The sequence below is a fragment of the Musca domestica genome, unplaced genomic scaffold (genome assembly GCF_030504385.1).
Source record: "Musca domestica strain aabys unplaced genomic scaffold, Musca_domestica.polishedcontigs.V.1.1 46, whole genome shotgun sequence".
Classification (NCBI taxonomy): domain Eukaryota; kingdom Metazoa; phylum Arthropoda; class Insecta; order Diptera; family Muscidae; genus Musca; species Musca domestica.
Window position 1 is genome coordinate 6,396,374 of NW_026712336.1, and position 26,014 is coordinate 6,422,387.

The 26,014-nt window shown below is 35.0% G+C and overlaps 1 protein-coding gene across 1 annotated transcript in view; it reads left to right on the forward strand.

Moving 5' to 3' along the window:
* Window positions 1–327: 327 nt before the first annotated feature.
* LOC101898182 (facilitated trehalose transporter Tret1-2 homolog) overlaps window positions 328–26,014 on the forward strand; it is a 42,437-nt gene continuing 16,750 nt past the window's right edge. The window contains exon 1 of the mRNA XM_005180315.4: window positions 328–759. Within this exon, the coding sequence (XP_005180372.1) occupies window positions 743–759 (17 nt within the window). The 5' untranslated portion in view covers window positions 328–742. The remainder of the gene's footprint in view (window positions 760–26,014) is intronic.

Genomic DNA, 26,014 nt, shown 5'->3' on the forward strand with positions numbered 1-26,014 from the left:
GAAAAGAAAAATCGAATAGCTGCTCGTCGTTATTGCTATTCCATATCTCCCCAGCTCCAACTACAGTCAACAACAACAACACGTATCAGAAAAACCCACAGATAACAGAGAGCTGGCTGTTAATTTCAAGTTCAATGTTCCAAAGAGAAAATGTTTACCGAAGAAATGAAAGAGCCCCACACATTTGTGATTTGTGGCGTGATAAGAGAGAGTTGCAAAGAGAGCAAATCGATCACGAGTGGCAGAGAATGATATCAACGAAATTGCCATTCATTGAGAGCCATAAATACCGCAACAATTGACAATTTTATGGTAGTTTGAGTTTAGCAAATGCCCCAACTACTGCTTGGGTGTCAGAGAAGCGTCAGACAAAATAAAAATATAAGAAAATACCGGTTAAATATTTAAAGAGTGTGTTTTACAAAGTGCTAAGTTAAGAAAAAAATATTTGTTAAACAAATATTGAAAAAATTAAATTTCATTAAAAATTGCAATGTTTTAATTGTATGCAAATTAAAAAAGAAAACAACAACAAACTTAGTTTTGCAAAATAAAAATTGTTTGCATCAAAGCTCAGTGCAAAACTTGTTTTACTGGTCTTGGTGCTTGCGTAGCAGTGAAGCCGTGTGTCCGATTAAGTGAAATAAATAAATTCTTCTTTTTTTGGGGGAAACCACCAAAGCCAATTTAATAACATAATTTCACTCCTCCCCAACATCTGTGATCCATCCACACCGAAAAAATGGCAACAAAAGAAAGGTAATGAATAAAAGAAAAAAACATTCAAAAAAGCCGGCCTTTATGTGTGTCTGCCCAATTTTTTGTTGTTGTTTTGTTGATTTGATTAAAACTGACATATAAAATTTCTTCCGCATTTGTGAAGGATTACGCTTGCAGAATATTTTTTATTATTATTTTGGTTGTTTTGTAAAGTATGCTGTAATCATCATTGTTTTGAAATTCTTTTGTTGAGACACCAAATTCTGAGTTACCATTCAATATGGGGAAGTGTAAAATGATGGTTGCTCCATTAGCACCAATTGACAAAATAATTGTCTCGAATACCCAGTTTTTTTATTGAAGCCGGTTTCAACCAAAAATGACTAATTTGAGAAAAGCAAAGCATATTTATTATACCCTCAGCCATATGGCTAGAGAGGGTATATATCAAATCGTGCCTCATCGAAATAACGATTTTAGACCCTAGGTCTCTTTGGATCAAATCCGTTTCAGGACATTGGATTCGATATAGCGATGTCCGTCCGTCCGTCTGTCTGCTGGCTGGTGGGCACGATCTCGAAGGGAATATTCGATTTGGTCCAAACTTGGTATATCGTAATATTATTATCAAACTTAGATCGAAATATATTTTACTGCACAGAAGGAGAAAGGATAATCCGATATTGCTCCAACTTTGCAAATCCTAATATTTGCATCAGTTCTAGGTCAGGTGCGAAAACGGACAATATCGGTCCACTCTATCAAGTACCTCCCACACAAAGGGTAAAAGTTTTGAATAATTAAAACTCTAATAAAATGTGTCCGATTGTCTTCAAATTACATTCATTACAATATTTATATTAACCCAAGGTCTGGTGCGAAGATGGAATATATCGGTCCACTCCTTCTGGTACCTTCCTCACAAAGGTAAAAAATTTTGAATATCCAAGAAGCTCATAAAACACGAAATTAATATCCGATTCCATTCAAACTTAGCACATTTCAATGTTTTCGAAAACACAAGATCTGCTGTAAGAATGGGTAGGGATCGAAGCATTCCTTCTGGTACCTCCCCCACAAAAGGTCGAAATTTTGAGTATTCATGAAGCTCATAAAACGCGAAGTTAACATGCGATTCCATTCAGACTTGGCACATATCAATATTTCCAGGAGCTAAATTCGGCCGGACCGAACTTTTGATACCATCCACCATTTTGAAGGAACTTAATAGAATTTCAAAAAAATCTATAAAATACCTCTCAAATGATACCTCTCATATGGGGCTATACGAAGACGTGGCCCTTCCCAAGTAATATTTCGGCACAGGCTTAAATAGGCCGAACTTAAAATACTAATCTTTAAAAAATTCCGGTGTATAATGCCGGTAAAATCAGAAAAATATCGAGGAGGTATCATTATATGGGATCTATACGAAGACCTTGACCCGGATAGACAATTCTCTCTCGTAGACTAAAATACCAATTAGGATCTTCAAATATGAAATTTAACAATTAAAAAAGCAGTAAGTTCGGCCGGGCCGAACTTTGAATACCCTCCACCATTTGGAACGAATTAGAAAATTTTCAAAAAAAATAAAATCCATTAAAAATTCTTTTAAAATCTTTAAAATATCTAATATAAGAAGGTGCCGATATGTGGGGATATACGGTATTGTGGACCTATAAAGACAAATCTATGTCTGCGTGTAAAGTACTCACAACGAACTCCTTGTGTGGATTTTCAAAATACCGAATATCGCGAGGTATCGTTATATGGGAGCCATACGTTATCTTTAACCTATATAGAGAATTCTCTGTCGGGGGTAAAGTGCTCACAAAGAACCCCTTGTGTACAAACAACCCCTTGTGACCATTCCGTTGAAAAATATGGCTAAAATCATCAAAATGCCGAATACCGTGGGGGTACCGTTTTATGTTGGCTATACGATATTGTGGACCTATATAGATAATTCTCTGCCGAGGTATAAAGTACCCACAAGGAACTCCTTGTGTGGATTTTCAGACAATTCCGATGAAAAATGTGGGTAAAATCATCAAAATACCGAATATCAGGGGTACCGTTATATGGGGGATATACGATATCGTGGACCTGTATAGACAATTCTCTCTCAGGGGTTAAAGTACTCACAAGGAACTACTTGTGTAGATTTTAAGACAATTCCGTTGAAAAATGTGGCTAACATCATCAAAATACCGAATATCGGGGGGTACAGTTATATGGGGGATATACGATATCGTAGACCTATATAGACAATTCTTTTTGAAGGGGTAAAATGTCCACAAGGGACTCCTTTTGTGGAATATCAGACAATTCCATTGAAAAAAGTGGCTAAAATCATCAAAATACCGAATACCGTGGGGGTACAGTTATATGGGGGCTATACGATATTGTGGACCTATATAGATAATTCTCTGCCGAGGTATAAAGTACCCACAAGGAACTACTTGTGTGGATTTTCAGACAATTCCATTGAAAAATGTGGCTAAAATCATCAAAATACCGAATATCGGGGGTACCGTTATATGGGGGCTATACGATATCGTGGACCGATATAGCCCATCTTCGAACTTGACCTGCCTGCAGACAAAAGAGAGATCTGTGCAAAATTTTAGCTTCCTATCTTAATTCGTTTAGACTGTAGCGTGATTACAACAGACGGACGGACAGGGCTAAATCGTCTTAGAATTTTACGCTGATCAAGAATATATATACTTTGTTGGGTCTAAAATGATTATTTCGATGAGTTACAAACGGAATGACGAACTTAATATACCCTCCATACCTTTTTTGGTGGAGGGTATAAAAAAGTAAAGGAAGGTATCGTTATATGGGGGCTATACGAAGACCTGGACCGGTATAAGCAATTTCCAGTGACAGGCTGTAGTACCCATTAGGAACTTTAAATATGAAACAGTTCCGGTGAACAATGTAACTAAAATCATCAAAATACCGTATATGGGGAGGTACAGTCATATGGAGGTTTTACCTAAACGTAGACCTATGTAGCCCTATTTCAATACCAAACAAAGACCTAAAATGGTAAAGACTGGACAAAATGCATTTTGGAAGAATAGTTGATGTGAAAAATATATAGGGGCGCTCCTCACAACAGTTAGAAGTTAGCATAAAAATCATAGTTACAGAGCAATTTTACGAATAACATTTTCTGTAAACCAAAAAATTGGTCTCAAAATTGCATTCCTTTGACGTTTTCAATTAATTGAAAATTGCATTTGCTGTTAAAACAACTTAACATTGGTAACTATGTTGTTACGATATCGTAACAACAGAGCTATTTACACCTGGTGACAATATTTTGACTCTGCCTTGTCCCATCTTTATACTTCTATGTCTTTGTACCAAAAGTCCTGCAGACCAAACACACATTTGAATAAAATTTTATCAACCTACTTCAATTTGTTCGAAGGCTAGAGTGATTTCCACAGACGAACGGACAGACGGATGAGCATCGCTAAATTGACATAGAATTTTATGCTGATCAGGAATATATATACTTTATTATTTTATATTTCGAGGTGTTACAAATGGAATAACAAATTTAATATACCCCACATACTATGGTGAAGAATGTAAAAAGGATAGACACATATTTTTATTCAAACAATATTTGTTTGGTTAAGGATGAACCCTAATTGGTGAGAATCGGTTCAAATTTGTAGAAAATCGGTTCAAATATAGCTATAACTCTATATGTTTCATCCGATCTAGTGTTTAAGTCCCTCACATTCGTAATATGCATTCGACAACAATGACATTTGGTACAAGATATCAGGATACAAATACCACTGTCAAATTTAATCAAGATAGGTTGAGAATTGGATATATTTTCAACCGATTTCTTGGCAATTGTGCACCAAATGGCCAATATCAGTTCAAAAGTCCTGAAATTTGGTACATCCGGCTGAAATCATTTTAAAAACAAGTACTTCAAATTTCGTGAAAATCGGCTCAAATATAGCTACAGCCCCCATATACATGTTTCGTCCGATTTGAGGTTTTATCTCCCTCACATGAGTAATATGCACTGTACAACAAGGATATTTGATGCCGGCCATCAGATACAACTTAAAAATGTCTCTGCCAGAAAATGCCTTTTCAGAACAACTTATATATGACACTAAATTATAATTTCCCAAAAACTTTTCCCAACAAGCTCTAATATTTCGAATATGCCCCCCACTTAGTAAGTTGACAATACATTGTTTTAAGCCCTGATAAAGTTTTTGCGAAGTCATCGGAAACAATCACACATTTCTAATTTGTTTGCTAATTTTTTGTTTTGCGCAACAAATAAATTCCACTTGTCATCTTTGACATTAGAAATGGGCTAAATTTATAAGTGCACGCCCTATTTTTTTAGTTAATTAATTGAAGAATACCAAATAGGCAGACGGCTAGGCTATTTGAATACAATAAACTGCAGTGAACAGCTGAGGAAAAATTTTTCTCGGGTCAACGTCCAAGTGTAAAAACAAATATACCTAGACACGAATTTAATTAATTGTGTTATGATGACTAAGAATACAAGTGGTCAAAGCGAACGATTCACCTTAGGCGAGAGGGCGAAAACTTCCAGTAACCAGATGCATTCACGACGTATCAACAATAACTATTTATTTACATACATTTGAGGGTATGGTAAATATTTTATCCCTGGTATACCTAATATAACGTAAGATCTGTAACGTATTTCAAAAATCCACCATCCATGAAATTCATTTAAACACTCATTTGTACAATAACAAGAAAATCAGCGTAAAATAATTTGAAGTATGTGTTACATATTTAAGTGCTTGTAATGAATTTAATCAGTTGAGCTGATAAACAGTAAATAATGCCAAGCCATGCGAATGGGGACAATATCAAGAACAAAGACTGCACAAATATTGGATTCGCAATAACGTTTGATGATAAATTTAAAAAATGGAAAACTAAGAGTGAATATCAAACGACAATGAAAATGCTGTGCAGTTAGAAAGTAAAACCAGTAGGGAAAGGTCAAAAGTCGGGCGGGGCCGACTATAGGATATCCTACACCACTATGCGTATTTAGTAGAGCTTCAGGACTTTTGGACTGATATTGGTCATTTGGTGCAACCTGATCTAATCTCAATATTATTTAATACAGGTATTTCTGGGCTTTATCTGATAAAACATATATATGCGAGCTATAGCTATATCTGAACCGATTTTCATTTGGACTTATATTAGCCATTTGGTGCACAATTAACAAGAAATCGGTCGAAGATATATATTGGACCTATATCAAAATCTGAACCAATCTTGATAAAATTTGGCAGACGTATTTCTGGGCTATATCTGATATCTTGTAGCATTGGAAGTGCCAAAATTTAGGTCATTTGAACTGATTTGGCCAGAAATCCGTTGAAAATATATATGGGAGCTACATCTAAATTTCAACCGATTCTCACCAATTTCAATAAGGTTTCATCCTTGTTCGGAAAATTTCATCTTAATCGGATAATCGGACCTGCATTTTGCTCACAACAATACATAGACAGACGGACTGTCGTGCATAAGTCGAATCAGAAAGTGATTGCATGAAGATCCTCAAAAGAAGATAGACACAAAAACATAATACCTTTAGCACTATGTGGTGTAGGGTATAAAAAGCAACTGCTTTGATCCAGAACCTGCAAGAATCTTCTTTAATTTGTTTTTTGATATTACGAAGGAAAAATGAAAATTCTGGTACAGAGCATATCTTATTAGGGAACCTTCACTTCGGTTTTACTCGCTTTTAATTCAAATGAATAATTAGTTGGACTATGAGTAATATTTGCCACGAGCCCTTTCATATATCAAATATCCAGCAACAACAGACACATGGCTGGCATACATTTCAATTGTGTGTTTGTATGCAATTGAAACATTGCTAAGTATTGAATGTCAAATAATGTCGAAGTGTAATACCACAAAGTGTGAAACTTTAATACAAAAGAGAATTGAATTACCACACTTATGGAAAATTAGAGAATTTGAAAAAGGGTCGAGCTATAAAAAACTATATGCTTCACACCTAACAGTATCTACAAAATTTATCGAATAATTAATCTTATTAAACAACTTCTGTATTCTGTCAAATTCCAAAAACTTTAAAGTCGGATGATCCTGTGAACAATTCAAATTTCTATAAACTATTATTAACTACAAAATGTAAGGAAAACGATAGGTATAAATAAAACCAGTAAAGAAAGTCCTAAAGTCGGGCGGGGCCGATTTTATGATACCCTACACCACTTTGCCAATTTAGTTGAGCTCCACTTAATAATTAAAAGTTTTTATGGGAGAATTCAATCATACACGCTATGATTATAATTATAATTTAAAATTCAAAGAACTAAATATGCCGAAGCATTTGTATCATTTAAATTCGGACTTGTATTGCCCATTTGGTGCGAAATTAATTTGAAATCGGATAAAAATATATATGAGAACTATATCAAAATCTGAACCGATCTCGATAAAATTTGGCAAAGATATTTCTGAGCTGTATTTGATATATTTCCCTGAATATCGTTGTTACGGATTGCATATTACGGCTGTGGGTAACAAATACAATAAATCGGATGAACAATATATATGGGAGCTATAACTATATCTGAACCGATCTTCACCAAATTTGGCATACTACCTTCTAGACTAAATTCGGTCGTATGTGCCAAATTCCATCCCATTTGGACAAATATTAGACGTTTGGTGCACAATAAATAGTAAATCGGACGAAGTTATATATGGGAGCTATATCCAAATCTGAACCGACCTGGATAAAATTTAGCAAAGGTATTTCTGAGCTGCATTTGATATATTTCCCCAAATATTGTTGTTACAGAGTGCATATTACGGCTGCGGAGGACAAAAATAACAAATCGGATGAACAATATATATGGGAGCTATAGCTATATCTGAACCAATTTCGACAAAATTTGGCATACTTATTTTCAGGCCTAATTTGGTTGTATGTGCAAAATTCCATACTATTCGGGCTGATATTACACGTTTGGTGCACAATAAAAGGCAAATCGGACGAAGATATATATGGGAGCTATATCTAAATTTTGACCGATTATCTCCAATTTCAATAGGGTTCGTCCTTGGGCCAAACAAATGTTGTTTGGAAAATTTCATCTCAATCGGATAATAAATGCGACCTGCATTTTGTTCACAAGTATACATGGACAGACGGACGGACGGATGGACGGACGGACGGACGGACGGACAGACGGACCGACATACATAAATCAACTCAGAAAGTGATTCTATGCAGATCATCAAAAGGAACTATGGGTCTATCTCGTTTCCTTTTGCCTGTTACAAACAAATGCACAAAGACATAATACCCTGACCACCTTGTGGTGTAGGGTATAAATATTAAATAACTGCTACTTGAATTAGAAATGAAACTGAAAACTAAATACTCTATGACCATTTTGCAACAACAAAATACTCCATAAATATCTAAACGAGGTAGTCTAGACTTAATAATTTTGCCATATTAGCAATCACGATCTCTAACAGAGACAATATACATTTACCTAAAAATAGAAAAAGATAGATGAGCAGACATTTTATTTATTCACAGCAATTTTTTGCAAGTCATTTTCATATATTTTTTTCATTAGCATTTTCGTTGTTCAGATATGAAACCGGTTGAAATAAACTTCTAATGAAATAAATGAGATGAAATGGAAGGTATTGATTTCAATACAAGCTGTCCGTTTATAGACAACTGTAGGAAAATTGCTATATGGTTCCAATCCCTGAAAGAGGAAATTTCCTGAAGTGGAAATCTGCAGGAGATACCTAAGATTTGGAATAGACTTAATCACTATGTCGTGGGCTTGCTCAAAAACTAAATGACAGAAAATCGTTGTTATAAAAACATATTAAAGCAAGTAAAAAGCAGGGCTGGGCCGCAGTCTGAATAACCTCCACCAATTGTAACGAATTTGAAAATTATCAGAAATAATAAAAGCCGTTAAAAATTGTGTTAAAATCTTAAAAAGTGCCTAATATAAGGAGTTACTGTTGTATTGGGGTCTATACGATTTTATGTCATAGGCTGTAATATCCATTACGAACTTCAAATAGCAAATTTCAAACAATTCCGGTGAATAATATCGCCAAAATCATCAAAATACCGAATATCGGGAGGTACCGCTATATAGGAGGTATTCGAAGACATGGACCTGCACAGACAATTTTCTGTCATAGGCTTGTAATATCCATTACGAACTTCAAATAGCAAATTTGAAACAATTCCGGTGAATAATGTCGTTAAAATCATCAATATACCGAATATTGGGAGGTACCATTATTTGGAGGCTATACAAAGACCTGGGCAACTTTTTGTCATAGGCTGAAGTGCCCATTACGGATTCTTAATACCAAATTTGAAACAACTCCGATTAATAATGTAAAGAACTTCTAGTATGTATTTGTAGGTCTGTCTATTGAAAAATGTATTTAAAATCGTCAAAATTCCGAATAAGTGGGAGGTAACGTTATATGGGGGATATCGTGGACCTATATAGACAACACTCCTTCAGGGGGTAAAGAACGGAACTTCTTTTGTGGATTTTCAGACAATTTTATTGAAAATGTTGGCTACAATCATCAAAATATCGAATATCGGGAGGTACCGTTAATACTGCTGGAAAAATCATCAAAATACCGAATATCGGAGGGTAACGTTGTAAGGGGGTGTATTCGAAATCGTGGAACTATATAGACAGAGGATAAAGTACTCAGTAGGAACTCCTTGTGTGCATTTTCAGACAATTCCATTTAAAAATTTGGCTACAATCATCAAAACACGAAATATCAGGGGATACCGTTATATTGGGGGATGGGGTTTATACGATATCGTGGGCCGATGTAGCCCATCTTCAAACTTGACCTACCTGTAGTTAAATGGTTGATATGTGCAAAATTTTAGCTTCCTATCCTTATTCGTTTTGACTCTAACGTGATTACAACAGACGGACATACGAACAGGGGCTAAATCGGGCTAAATTCTGGAATCTATTGTAGAAAATTTTATGCCAAATGAATTTTTAGAATATTTCAATTTGCTACGATCCCGTTTAAAGGAAGTTTTTATCATAATTTCAAAAAAGACCAAAAATTCCTCGTATATACCTAAAATTTAAAGCATCCAATGAATCTTAATCTAAAAATTGAAAAAAAAAATTGGAAGAGGGTTGAACTTTTCCCATTGTTATATAATTTTTTCTCCACAGCAAAATAGTAAGAGATCACATTCGCTAACGTACGATGAAGCCCATGTCTGATAAACCAGTACTACTCAAAACCGTGTGCTACCACATGAATTCAAACAAGTTAAAAACCTGTAAGTTCGACCGAATTTTTGCAATTTTGAAAAAAATAAAATCCGTTAAAAATTCTGTATAAATCTTAAAAATACCAAATATAGTCGTCATATTAGGATCTAAACGACGTCGCAGACCTGCATAGGCAACTTTTGCCATAGGCCATTACAAATATTCAAACGGTGAATAATGTAGCTAAAATCATCAAAATGCAAACGGAATGACAAACATAATATACCCTCCATACTATGATGGAGGGTATAAAAAGAGATTATTTAAGAGAAAACAAAAATTATATTTTTCTTTATATTTTCTATTTCGACTCCAAATGCCCTAAATCGGATTTGGTGCAAAGAGATCTAGGGTCTAAAACCGTTATTTCGATGAGGCACATTTTGACCGTATCAGATGATATATCTATACCCTCTCTAGTCATATGGCTCAGGGTAAAAAATAATGGAACATCAAAAAAACTGAAATTTCAATTCTCTTTTAAATTAGCTCTCTTTTTCTATTTTGCTCACCTTTGGGTTTTCTCACCATTTTTGTTGGCATTCTCTTAAATTAGTAAGAGTTTCATTGTTTGAGTAAGAGTTTCTATTAAAAGAGGGAAACATTTTAAAGTATTCGATTTTCGCACAATCTAAAACTCCCCATAAATATAGCAAAATTAGTGGAGAAAATTTCCAAATTTTGAATGCTCTTTGCTTTTTTTTCTTGTACTTAACGTTGTCATACCATTCCAAACACACCGGTTCAAACCGGAACCGATCGAGGACAATTTCTATTTAATTTCACATAGGAAAACAATTGTAATTATTGATAAATTCTAAAATTAAATGTGTGGTATGATTTTCAACCTGTGATCCATAAACACTCGGGACTCGATAGGTTTTTGTCAGCGCATCAATCACAAGCAGTCTCTGGCAATGGCTGGACGAGGATGACTGGCAGATTTTTTTATTTATTTTTTTTAACATATTGAATATTAAATTACCTTAAATTTAATAGCTCACACAGACACACAAAATGTAGAGAGAGATAATGAAATTGTTGGTAAAACACACACACACATACAGGTGTATAGGTATATGCAGACATGTAGATCAATATTTGCACAAGTCACTGTTATCAGTGACAACTTGAATTTTAATATACCAATGGCTAAACACGGATGACGTTATAAATTATCAGTAACTGAAATGAGCAACAACAACAACAACAAAAAACAAAATAAACAAAAATTTTGCGCTATTTGGGCTAAACTTTTGAACCAACAACATAACATGTGCTTTTGGGATCGCCAACCAAACTAAAAAAACACCAACAACTTTGCTAAATGTTTGGCGAGTGACGAATAATTTGCGCTTAGGAACAGTCACACCAAACAAAATTGACGAAATAGAGCACATAATAAATGGAACGTTAATAATTTGTATCAGTATTTTTGATAGCAATCGGTATAGGAGATAAGGGGCATATTGGGTTCATCGAAGTACATGTAACGTCTGGAAATAATGATGTTAGGCTCCATAATAGAAGTCTACGAATTTTCCCTGATTTTTATAATATGGGAATTTAAGATTTCAACAAAAGGAATTATTTTATCTTTTATAACAATTCAGAAAAACAATACCTACCACAGTCCCCTACTCCATAATGTAGGGTATCTCAAATTCGACCTAGGCCAAATATCATTTCTTTTCCGTTTCTCATTATCAATTACCGCCCCCTCCCACCAATTTTGTTTTCATTATTTACTTGCTACTTCACGCGAATTTCTATCCCACAAAAAATGGCTTCCTAAATATTAAACAAAATTATTTACATATCAGATATATTCATATATTATGTACATATCTCACAAAAAAATATAAACAAATAATTTGCGAGAAAAAAATTATGGCATTCTTTCCAGAATCGTGTCTTATAGAAGAGATTATGATATTTGCAAATTAGCTCTTCCCTGAATCTTAACATTCACATCGTAAATATTTAGATTTAACATTAAAAGAAAAAATATAATCTTTTTCTTTTTGGCAAAAATTCCCAAATAATTTATTTAGTATATTTAGTTTAGAAAGTATAATTAAAAATTAATATTTATTGTGTTGTTGTCGTCGTTTTTTCATTCATGGTATTCTCAAGAACTTATTGCGTGTGTAAGGTATCACGAGATTGATTTATGTCTAAAAATTCCTCCTATAGTTCTACACATTTCGGGAAAAAAAACTAGGGTGAATTTATTTTTGGAAATACTTACAGTAGCGGCCAAAAGTTTGCGTACGGCCACAAATTTTCGGTGTCTAGCAAAGTCAAAAAGAAAATATCGAAAAGTAATAATGCAGTTCTGTTTCTCATCCTTTTTTATGGAAATGAAATGAAGAAAAAACATAAACTTTTATTCCACTTTCGTTATACCCAAAAAAAAACAGTAAGGAAAGGTCAAAAGTCGTGCGCGAACGACTATATGATACCCTATGAGCTCCCGTAACAAAAAAGTTAAAGTTAAAAAGTTAATGAAAATTTATGTGAAGCTGATCATACCAACTATGAACCAAATAACATTGATGAGCATGATATGACTTCAATAAGGATTATTAAAAAAAAATATTTCACGGAATGATAAAATTCAGTAGAATATGAAAACATCTATTCAATTTGGGTTGATATTACATGAATGGTGATCAATAACCGTAAAATCGGATGTAGATGTATATCGAAACTATATACAAATCTGAAGCGATTTGGATAAAAATTTGGCAGAGGTATTTTCGGGCAGTATCTGATGCCCGGTGTCAAATATCATTGTTACGCAAGTGAGGGACTTAAAACTCCAAATCGGATTAAGCATATATGTGGGAGCTATAGCTACATCTATACCGATTTTCATCAAATTTGATGTTCTTAGTTCTCTACTGAATTCGGTGGGAAGAGCCAAAATGCAGGTCATTTGGACAGATATTGGCTATTTGGTGCACAAAAAACCTGAAATCGAATAAATTTATATATGGGAGATATATCCAAATCTGAACCGATCTTGTCAAAATTTTAAACACTTATTTCTGAGCTGTATCTGATATCTGATACAAAATATCATTCTTGTGGAATGCATATTACGAATGTGTGGGGCTTAAAACACCAAATCGGATAAAAAATATATGTGAGAGCTATAGCTATATCTGAACCGATTTTCACCAAATTTGACGTACTTGTTTCTAGTCTGAATTTGATCGAATGTGCCAAAATTCAGGTCATTTGGACTGATATTAGCCATTTGGTGAACAATTAACACGAAATCGGTTGAAGATATATATGGGAGCTATATACAAATCCGAACCGATCTTGATAAAATTTGGCAGAGGTATTTCTGGGCTGTATCTGATACCAAACATCTTGTGGAGTGCATATTAAGCTTGCGAGGGACTTAAAACCCCAAATCGGATGAAACATATATATATGGGTGCTAAAGCTATATCTGAACCGATTTTCACCAAATTTTAGGTACTTACTCCTTTACTGAATTCGGTCGGATGTCCCGAAATTCAGGCGATTTGGACTGATATTGGCCATTTGGTGCACAATTAACCCGAAATCGGCATATATATGGGAGCTGTATCTATCTAAATCTGGTCCGATTATCACCAATTTCAATAGGGTTCGTCCTTAGTCCAAACAAATGTAGTTCGGGAAATTTCATCTCAATCGGATTATAAATGCGACCTTCATTTTGTTTACAAAAATGCATGGACGGACGGGTGGGCAGACGGACCGACATGCATAAATCAGAAAGTGATTTTGTGAATATCCTCAAAAGTAACTATGGGTCTATCTCGCTTCCTTCTCCACGTTACAAACAAATGCACAAAGACATAATACCCTTACCACTATGTGGTGTAGGGTATAAAAAGACTCCGTTAAAAATTCTGTTAAAATCTTAAAAATACCGAATACAGGGAGTTATCGCTTAGGGTATATACGAAGGCTTGAACCTGAAAAGGAACATTAAATACGAAATTTGAAACAATTCCGGTGGATAATGGCGCTGAAATCATCAAAATACCGAATATAGGGATGTACAGATATGTAAGGGCTATACGAAGACCTGGACCTGCATAGACAATATTCTGTCACAGACTGTAGTACCCATTACGAACCCGTCACAGACTGTATTACCCTTTAGGATCTTCAAATTCGAAATTTGAAACAGTTCCGGAGAATAATGTCAAACATAGCTTAGGTGCAGTTATATGTGGGCTGTACCTAAACGTGGACCTATAAAGCCCATTTGCAATACCAAAAGTCTTGCAGATATAATAAACATTTGAATAAAATTTTATCAACCTACTTTATATCGTTATTTCCATCGTTATATCGTTAACTTAGTTAACGATAGTTATTTCCACAGACGGAGGAACATCGCTAAATCGACATAGATTTCTATGCTGATCGAGAATATAAATTTTTTTTGAGGTCTAAAATGTATATTTCGAAGTGTTACAAACGGAATGACACACTTAATATACCCTCCATACTATGGCTGAGGTTATAAAAAACGCGAAACCTGGCGATTTATTTCATAATTTCACAAATATATTTTTTTTTTTCAACCCAGATGTTACTATGGAAACTATTAATAGTTGCAAATTACAGTTACATAAAACCTGCAAATTTAGTTCTATCACCTCTCGTTGTGAAATTCCATTGTAATCAATCAAATAATAATGCCGACAACAAAATTCCATCAAAAATTTTGCAAATCATTAGCCACACTTCTTATCACTTTGAGTTTGAATTGAAAACGATTTGTCATTTCAAAACAAATCCGCAGACGAAAATAAAAAATCAGGCCAGACAAATAATTAAATGGAAAACTCTATCTGCGTGTTAGAGAATTTTTGGGTGCAGTTTGGTTTTCATAAACATGTTTATTGGAACTATCATTGTGATGGATGGAAAATTATTTCAAATTGGGTTGACATTGTGGAAAAAAATACGACTTTTGGAGGTCGCCTTCCGGATATCTTGTTTTAAGATTACCTAACAATAACTTTTTATTTCATCTTTGGAACATTTCATGGAATTGCTATGAGAAAGTTGCACATTTAAATATATAGAACAGCAGCATGCACGAATATTTTGTGTTTGCTTGAAGGAGTGTAGAACCATGGACACATTTCCACGAAAAGATTAAATGTTTCCTCAGTTTATGTTCATATTTTCTCATTGTTCATATGAGTATAGTACTAAAACTAGTAATTGATTTATCATCAATGCCAGTTATAAACTTTGCTAAGCCAGGTTGGCAGAAACTCCCTTAGCACTATTGCGATCGTAAAGTCCATTTCCTCCATCAAAGCATTAATAAAACATGTTTTTCTTCTGATCCGAGCCATTAATTTTTGCCACTTTTTCAAATCCAATCTGTATGAAATAATGCAAAATACATTGTAAACATCGAATCCTTGCACATTAAGGGCAGATTACACATTGTGTCAAAGTCATATGTAATGCGACATTTTCTGCATTTATCTTTTGCATTTTTATTGCATACTTTTAGACGCACAGTTGAATAAATTAATATAAATAAAGTAAAAGTATAAAATAAATAAAACCTGTAAGGAAAGGCAAAAAGTCGGGCGGGGCCTACGATATGATACCCTACACCTCTATGCGTATTGAGTAGAGTTCCCGTAACAAAAAAGTTTATATTGGCAATTAAAGTGAAGTAGATCATAGCAACTGTGAACCTTATTTGAATGCGTATCTAGGTTTAAGAGTAGTCACAATTGGGTAACTATATCCAAATCTGAATCGATTTTCAACAAATTTGATAGAGGCTTTTGTACCTTATGACTTCAATAATAAATATATTAAAAAGTATTTATTGGAGCAATAGCTATACCGGACCGAGTTTCATCAAATGTAAAAATTCGGTGGAATATGAAAAAATCTATCCAATTTGGGCTGATATTACATATATGGTTCACAATAACTGTAAAATCGAATGAAGGTATGTATCGAAGGTATATACAAATCTGAAGCTATCTCGATAAAATTTGTCAGATGTATTTTCGAGCTGTATCTGATGTCCGGTATCAAATATCCTTGTTGTGGAGTGCATATTACGCATGTGAGGGACATTAACGCCAAATCGGATGAAGCATATATATGGGAGCTAAAGCTATATCTGAACCGATTTTCGCCAAAATTTGAAGTACTTGCTTCTGGGCAGAATTCCGCCGGAAGAGCTAAATTTCAGTTCAATTGAGCTGATATTAGCCATTTGGTGTACAAGAAACCTGAAATCGGATAAAGTTATATGTGGAAGTTATATTCAAATCTGAACCGATCTTGTTTAGGCAAATTTTAGGCACTTATTTCTGAGTTGTATCTGATATCTGGTACCAAAAATCATTGTTGTGGAGTGCATATTACGGACGTGAGGGACTTAAAACCCCAAATCGATAGAAACATATATATGGGAGTTATAGCTATATTTAATCAGATCACGTCTTGATGGAAATATTGAGATGTGCCAAGTCTGAATGGAATCGGATGTTAATTTCGCGTTTCATAAGCTTCAGATAAATTTAAAATGTTAACCCTTTGTGGGGGAGGTATTTCATGGATAACCGAATGCTTATTTCGGTTTTTATAATAGTTTTGATTATTCAAAACTTCAAATTTTTGAGGGGTAGGTAACAGAAGGAATGGTCCGATCTCTGTCATCTTGCTGACAAATCTTGTGTTGATGTAAATATTGAGATGTACTAAGTCTGAATGGAATCGTATTTTCATTTCGCGTTGTATAAGCTTCATGGATATAGATTTGAAATCATCTTCACATCAGATCTTGTGTTAATATAAATATTGTGATTTGAAGAAAATCGGACTCCTACATCACATTTTCCAAGAGTTATAATTATTCAAAATGTTGATCCTTTGTGGGGAGGGTAGGATGAAAAACTGCAACAAAGTAAAACGCCATAATTTTTAGACATTTTTTTAAAATTTAATTGAATGAAAGCAAAAAATATGGGAAATAGCACCAAATTTTAGAATAAGTTCAGATTTGTTCGAATTGGAATTATGGCCTTCCAATGGCCAATTAAACCATCACACGCTGCCTGAATGTTGCTCTGCGGTATTTTTGCCCATTCCTGGCGAAGCACTTGCTTGAGGTGATCGACACTTTGGTATTTTTTAGTGCCAACCTTGCTTTCCAAAATACTCCAGACACAATAGACCAACCGATTGGTATCCGGAGATTTTGGTGGCCATTGTGCGCTGCAAATGAAGCGAGGAACCTTGTTTAGTAACCATTCCTAGGTGGCACATGCTGAATGCGATGGTGCTGAGTCCTGTTGGAATATCCAAAGTCTGCGGCCAAAATGTTTGCGTGCCCAAGGCTTTAATACACCCTCCAGAATATTTTCGCTATAATATTCGGCATTTATTATGATGCCACGTTCGATTAATACGAGCAGAGAGCGACCATTGGCTGTTATGGCGGCCCACACCATCACCATGGCCGGCGCTTGAGTTCTGGTGGCCAACCGAAGGTGCACATTTTCAGCTAATCTCTTTGGCAAGTAAACACGATCATTTTGTTTGTTTACAAACTGCTCGACAACGAATGTTTTCTCATCGGAGAAAACCAAATTCGGTAGTTCACCACTTACGGCCAAGCGAAGCAACTCTTAAGCTCTTTTGAGTCTATTTTCTTTCTATTGCGGTGTATGTTCTTGGAATTGCAATGGCTTTACCCCGAGCTCATTTTTCAATATTTGCCGAATGGAATATTACTTTATGTTCAGCTCACTAGCCATTTTTCAGCCACTGCGACACGGGTTTCGAACAAGTCGCGTATTTACTTTTCGAACCATTTCTGCTGATGAGTTGCTGTTTTCTTCCGTCCACTTCCCTGACGTTCGGCTATGCTACCAATATCACGGTAATGAGCAATGGCACGAGACACAAAAGATTTATTGACATTTAAATGCTGGAGTGCTCTAACGATAGCCACTTGTTGTTTTCCAGCCAAAAATAAAGAAATCGCACTATCACGCTTGAATTCCATCACGAAAAACTTTTTCTTCTGGAAAATTCTCACCAAAATACTTTTGTACGCTTGTAAACAATGTAATCAGCTGTCACTGGAATAATTTTAACAGCTGTCGGACGAGTGGCTAAGAAATTAAAGCAGTCTGAAATTGGGTGCAATTTTTTAATCTCACCCTATATACCCTCTAGCCATGCGGCTTAGGATATAAAAACAGATCCCAACAGATCTTAATTTCTTTGTTGCCTAGTCTTTTCCTTAAAAATACTAACTACTATATTTATACCTTCTATTGATTTATACCTTCTCAAATATTGCCCATAAATGTTTAAGATTTCACACATATATCATCACATGTTTAATATTCCCAAATTGCCCCCAATCTCTCTCCCACACGTGCTTAAACGCTATACGCACACATACAAGTCCACGTTTAATTATCTGTGATGGGCATACATTGTATATGCTGTTTATAAACAAAGATTAAATTTACCATCACAATAAAAAAAAGTAATTTCTTAAAAATTATAACAATTTCGACCCCACTCAACGAGTTTATGCAAATATGTTTGCAGTATCCCAGGTTAATTGTCGGTTAACTTATGAAATTGTTTATACAATAAAACATTTAAAACCGTTAAACAATTTGTTTTTCTTCTTTCAATATCTATTTACAATGGAATCCCATTTGCTGCGATATCGGCTAATTTGTGTGTATAATTAATGCAGAAAAAACAAAATAAGGTTGTTAAAACAAAACAAAAAAAAGATATTGTTTTTAACAAAAATTAATTAACCTTCGGTGAGAATATTTTTTTTCGGAATAACAAAAAACAACACATTATTTGATATTCTATGGGTCTAGGCAAAAAAAAGACAATTCACATGAGCGGGTTCGCAATTCTACAGCAATTCTCCTTTAAGCATTTTTAGAAAATAATAAAAAAAATACACAACCATTCAAAAAACCCCCAATCATTAGTAACATAAATAAACAATTGCAACTATTATTATTATTATTATTGAAAGCAAAAGTTCAATGTTCAAAACAAAACAAAAAAAAATCGTACACACACACATATTTCTCCAATATTAAATGAATGATTTGCCAATTTCATGGCATTTCTCTGACGCTCGTTACACATTCCAGCTTCGTAATTGATTTGTAGCAGCCACAAGCTCCCACAAAAAAATTTCCCACTATTCAATAAAAAAACGCATGTATGTATGTATTTGCTAACGAAAAAAAAAATAATAATCTCTAATTTATTGATAACATAAAAAACGTAGTAGTAGTACGTCGTCTGATTTGTTATTGTTTTTACTTTTTCATTAACAGTTTTGTTTTGCTGTTGAAGAGAAGAAAAACATTTCTACTTTAAACCGCAAAAGAGCAGTGATAACAACAGGTGTCTGTCAAATGATGAATGAATAATGAACTCTTGCTTTTTTTTTTTTTTTGATTCATTTTAAATACCACGGACTTGATTGAGGGCCTAAATCATAATGTGATTTCAAAAAAAGTAATATTTATTAGTCTAGCAATTAGGATTGATACCTAACTGTTTTTGTGGTTATAATGTTAAAGTCTTTTATATAAGTCTTTTATATCCGCACATTTTCGAAAAATATAAAGCCGACAAATTTTGTACAGATCAGTCTTTTGGCCTGCATGTAGGGAAGATGGGCTATATCGGTCCACGATTTGGATGATTGAAGCCACAATTTCAAATGGAATCGTTTAAAATTCTGCATATAAAATTTATTTCTGATACTTTACTCCCTGAAAGAGAATGGTATATACAGATCCTCGATATCGTATAGCCCCATACAACGATACCCCCGATATTCGGTATTTTGATGATTTTAGAGACATTATCCCCCGGAATTATTTCAAATTTCGTACTTAGAGTTCGTAATGGAAACTACAGTCAAAGACAGTAAATTGTCTATTCAGGTCTTTTATTTCCCTCAAATTTAGTACAGTTATAGTACTCGTATCTAAAAACATCTCCTTCTCTCAACCACAGACACCAACAGTGACATCCATATCAAATTTCAGCTCTGTTCCTTCACTCAATGCCAAATTTAGTACTATATAGTACTTTTCGTACCATTATAGTACACATTTCTCACACCACCACCATATCTCTGTTCCACATACCAAAAGAGGCCTCAATATCAAATTTGAGGATGCCAGCCCTTTTCACTCACACAATACCAAATTAAGTACCATTTAGTACATTTCGTACAAATATAGGTCGCATTTACAAAACAGCGCCAAATCTCAAACTCAACTAAAACACCTCCATATATTCAGACTACACATGAACAGTGACCCAAATAACAAATTTCCAGATACCAACAAAGACCTCAATATCAAAATTGAGGATTCCAATTCTATCCTTCACTCAATACCAAATTTAGTACCATTTAGTACATTTCGTACAAATAAAGGTCGCATTTACAAACCAGCACCAAATCTCAAACTCAGATATCATCATTAATCTAAGTATCAAAATTAAGAATTTTATCTCTATTCCTTTACCCAATACCAAATATAGTACCATTCAGTACTTTTTGCATAATTATAGTGCACCTTTCCTAAAACACCTCATATGTTCAGGCTACAGGCGACCCTAATAACAAATTTCCAGACACCAACAGAGACCTCAATATCAAAATTTAGGATTCCAATTATATTCCTTCACCAATACCAAATTTAGTACCATTTAGTACTTTTACTTTTCGTCCACAGCCAAATCTCAAACACAGGTACCATCAAGAATCTAAATATCAAAATTAAGAATTTTATCTCTATCACTTCACCAAATACCAAATTTTGTACTATTTAGTACTTTTCCTACAACTGCAACAAAGTCAAACGCCCTAATTTTTACATTTTTTTAAATTTTATTGAATGAAAACAAAAAATGTTGGAAATAGCATCAAAATTTAGAAAAAGTTTAGATTTGTTCGAATTGGTCACCTTTGGCATGAATTATGGCCTTCAAACTGCCAATGAAATCGTCACACGCTGCCCGCTTGTTGCTCTGCGGTATTTTGGTCCATTCCCGGCGAAGCGCTTGCTTGAGTTGAACGACACTTTGGTATTTTTTAGTGCCAACCTTTCTTTCCAAAATCCTCCAGACACAATAGTCCAACGGATTGGTATCCGGAAATTTTGGTGGCCATTGTGCCCTGGAAATGAAGCGAGGAACCTCATTTTGTAACCAGTCTTGGGTGGCGCGTGCTGAGTCCTGTTGGAATGTCCAAGGTCTGCGGCCAAAATGTTTGCCTGCCCAAGGCTTTAATACACCCTCCAGAATATTTTCGCGATAATATTTGGTATTTATTCTGAGCTACGAGCGGAGAGCGACCATCGGCTGTTATGGCGGCCCACACCATCACCATGGCCGGCGCTTGAGTTCTGGTGGCCAACCGAAGGTGCACATTTCCAGCTGACTTCTTGGCAAGTACACACGATCATTTTGTTTGTTTACAAACTGCTGGACAACGAATGTTTTCTCATCGGAGAAAACCCAATACGACAGTTCACCAATTTCGGCCAAGCAAAGCAACTCTTTAGCTCTTTTGAGTCTACTTTCTTTCTGTTGCGGTGTAAGTTCTTCCACTTTTTGGAATTGTAATGGCTTTACCCCGAGCTCATTTTTCAGCTCACGGGTCATTTTTCGGCCACTGCGACGCAGATTTTGATCAAGTCGCTTCTTTACTTTTCGAATCATTTCTGCTGATGTTGCTGTTTTCTTTTGTCCACTTCCTTGACATCAGGCTACCCCACCAGCTTCGCGGTAACGAGCGGTGGTAGGAGACACAATAGATTTAGATTTTTTAGAATTTAGATTTTTACTCTAACGATAGGCACTTGTGGTTTTCCAGCCAAATATAAAGAAATTACACTATCACGCTTGAATTCCATCAGGAACAACTTTTTTTGTGGAATATTCTCACCAAAATGCTTTTGTACGCTTGCAAACAATGGGCTGTCACAGGAATAATTTTAACAGCTGTCGGACGAGTGGCTTAGAAATTACAGCAGTCTGAAGTTGGTTGAAGATTCTTCATCTCACCTTGTATTTACGTATAATTCTCCTATCCTTTCTTATCCTTCAATATGAAGACTTTATATAAGATTGAAAATAAGTATTTGTATTGCATATATCGGACGGATGTCGTCACAACATAGACTGGTTAAAATTAATAGTGATTAAGATTTGGTCATCCTGACTATTATTTTTTTCGAAGAGTTATAAAAGTTATTAAAAAACTGAAAATATTTTTCAGTCAATGATGAAGAAATTTACAGACCCAATGTCTTTGAATTCCAACCCCCGCCCTTCTATTTTCCTTCTATATCTATCTTAGATTTCGTATTTTTTGAATTAATTATTTTTTTATGGCAGAGGTTGTAAAAGTCTTCCGAGTCCCACTCAACTTTTCAATTGAACTGATTTAGATCATCTTGTATTGGTCTCGGCCTCACTTGGTAGCACGCTTATCGTTCAACCTTCATAAACCACCGAACTTATCATCTTATCGTCAATTGTTGCTATTCACGTTAATGAAAGGTTCATCGCAAAACAGAATTTCTCCTATCTGATGTATATATAAATATGTTTTACGGATTTTAACCCATATAGAACAATAAACTGGATGTATTTTCTTAAACACCTTAATGTGTATTTTTGGCCCTCTCTTTGCTACCTAACCTTTAGATCTGAATATTTGATAAGAAAAACTTTTAATATTTGCATTTTTTAATGATTTCAATATATTTTTTGTCAAATTGCATTCGCTACGGCCGGAAAATTTATCAAAGCGTGGACCTGTACTACAAAATTTTTATAAGGTAAATTTTCATCCCATAAAATCCCAGTGTAAAAGTACAACCACTTTGGCGGGAACTTGGCGATAAAAACTTCCAAATACCGAAAAGCAGATGCCTCGAAACTCTCAATAACTCAATTGTCAATATGGATCTCTCCTCCCGCTCTCACTTTCTGGTCTTCTAAGAAAAAAAAAACATCCAATCAAATTTGTTATCACATATCGAGTAAATAGACACACTTATTATTTATTAAGTGATCCACTTGTTTTGGTAACTTTCCTCCAAATTATTCCCATTCTATGTCCAGGAACTGTATTTTATAACAAAATTATCATTTCGCAAATCTAAACAAAAATCTATAATTTTTAGAGTGGCCAAAATTTTGTCAACTAATTTTCGTCTCGCCACATTCACACTTTCACTTCCTCCTCGCGGTTGACACATTTTTCATTTGTGGGCAAAACTAGCGCAAAATTCCATGTCGCAAATGCCAAACAATGTCTTATCACCAAAAAAAAAATATAGTACGGACACTTGCTATTGGTTCCAATATAACTGACGACCAAGTAAACAATACGATTATCGATTAATACTCGCAAAATACCCTTCCACTACCACTCGTGTGTGTCGTAATCTTTGTCGTATGAACTTGAAATTGGCCAAGGGGTTTGAAGTACACCCCGACACTGTGTGACACTGCAATAATCAGTTATTTTTACGGTTATTCCGATGTCAGATAATAGAATTGTTCGAAACAGCCGTCGCGTGATTGCTGATGTCAATCATTACCTACATCCAATAGATTGAGAGAAGTCATAGTGTGTGGATATTGGCATTGTCAGTTCATGAATGTTATTTCTAGGTGCAATGACCGTTAGACTAGGTAATCATTGAGGAGGGTGGAGTTTTTTTTTCAGTTCAATGACTGTCTTTGGAGAGATATTAAAAACTCTGTAGCTAATAGGGTGGGATGGCGGATTAATAACTTCATGTTTCAAAATTAAATGCGCCAAAAAAAAATCATTGAAAAAAATAGAATTTTAGTTTTTTCGATTTTTGTCTATACCAAAAAAGTCGACTTCGATTTTCAGTTTTTTCTTTTCAAATCGAAGTCAATATCAGATTTGATATGTAGTTCAGCCAAAGGATGATACGATAGGTTTTTTTTTAATTTTTGTATCTTATTTAAATATTATCGTTAAAACAGAAATCACATATGATACGTTCAGTATCGAAGAACCTGTCTCCTTGTGGTCGATTTAAAATCCTCTAAAGTTTCAGAATTCTCCATACCTGGCCAACCCCTTCCCATGTGGCGCCCAACGTTGCATACTTAGCCATATGAGGTCCCTGCCTGTAAATTAATATAAATACACTAAATACAAGGGTATCGTATTTAGTGTATTTATATTAATTTACAGGGAGAGATGAAAAAACTGCAACCAACTTCAGACTGCTGTCATTTCTAAGCCACTCGTCCGACAGCTATTAAAATTATTCCAGTGACAGCTCATTCTATTGTTTATAAGTGTACAAAAGCATTTTGGTGAGAATTTTCCAGAAAAAAAGTTATTCGTGATTGAATTCAAGCGTGATGTCTCGTACCATCGCTGAACATATCGCAATATTCCATTCGGCAAATATTGAAAAATGAGATCGGGGTAAAGCCAAAAATTCAACAAGTAAAAAAGCTGTAAGTTCGGCCGGGCCGAACTTTTAATACCCTCCACCATTTGGTACAAATTTGGCAATTTCCAAAAAAAAAAAACCGTTAAAAATTCTGTTAAAATCTTAAAAGTACCGAATGCTTATACGACGACGTGGGCCTGCATAGGCAACTTTTGTCATAAATTATTACAATATTTAAATGCGAAACTTGAAGAAAAATCTGTTTATAATGTAGCTAAAATCGTCAAAATACCGAATATGGGGGTACCGTTATATGGGGGCTATACGAAGACGTGGACCTGCACAGACAATTTTCTGGTATGGGCTGAAGTATCCATTACGAACTTCACATGCGAAATTTGAAAGAATCCCTGTAAATAATGTCGCTAAAATCGTTAAAATACCGAATATCGGGGGGTACCGTTATATGGGTGCTATATGAAGACGTGGATCTACATGGCTCATTTTTTGACTTTGGATGAAGTATCCATTACGAACTTCAAATACCAAATTTGAAACGATTCCGGTAAACAATGTCGCTAAAATCATCAAAATACCGAATATCGGGAGGTACCGTTATATGGGGGCCATATGAAGACGTGGACCTGCACAGATAATTTTCTGTCTTAGGCTGTAGTATCCATTACGAACTTCAAATACCAAATTTGAAATAATTCCGGTGAATAATGTCGCTAAAATCATCAAAATACCGAATATCGGGAGGTACCGTTATATGGGGGCTATATGATAACTTGGACCTACATGGCCCATTTACGAACTTAACCTGCCTACTGAGAAAATATACATGTGTGCAAAATTTTAGCCTTCTATCTCAATTTGTTCGAAAGATAGCGTGATTACAACAGACAGACAGACACACAGACAGACAGACGGACATGGCTAAATCGTCTTAGAATTTTACGCTGATCAAGAATATATATACTTTGTTGGGTCTGACATGAATATTTCGAGGAGTTACAAACGGAATGACCAAATTAATATACCCTCCATAGTATGGTGGAGGGTATAAAAAAGTGCAAGAACTTATGCCGCAATAGAAAGAAAATAGTCTCAAAAGAGCTAAAGAGTTTGTAAACAAACAAAATGATCGTGTTTACTTGACAAGGAGGTCAACTGAAAATGTACACCTTCGATTGGCCACCAGAACTCAAGCGCCGGCCATGGTGATGGTGTGGGCCGCCATAACCCCCGTTGGTCGCTCTCCGCTCGTATTAATCCACCGTGGCATCAGAATAAATGCCGAATATTATCGTGAACATTACCTTGGACATTCTAACAGTACTCAGCACCATCGCA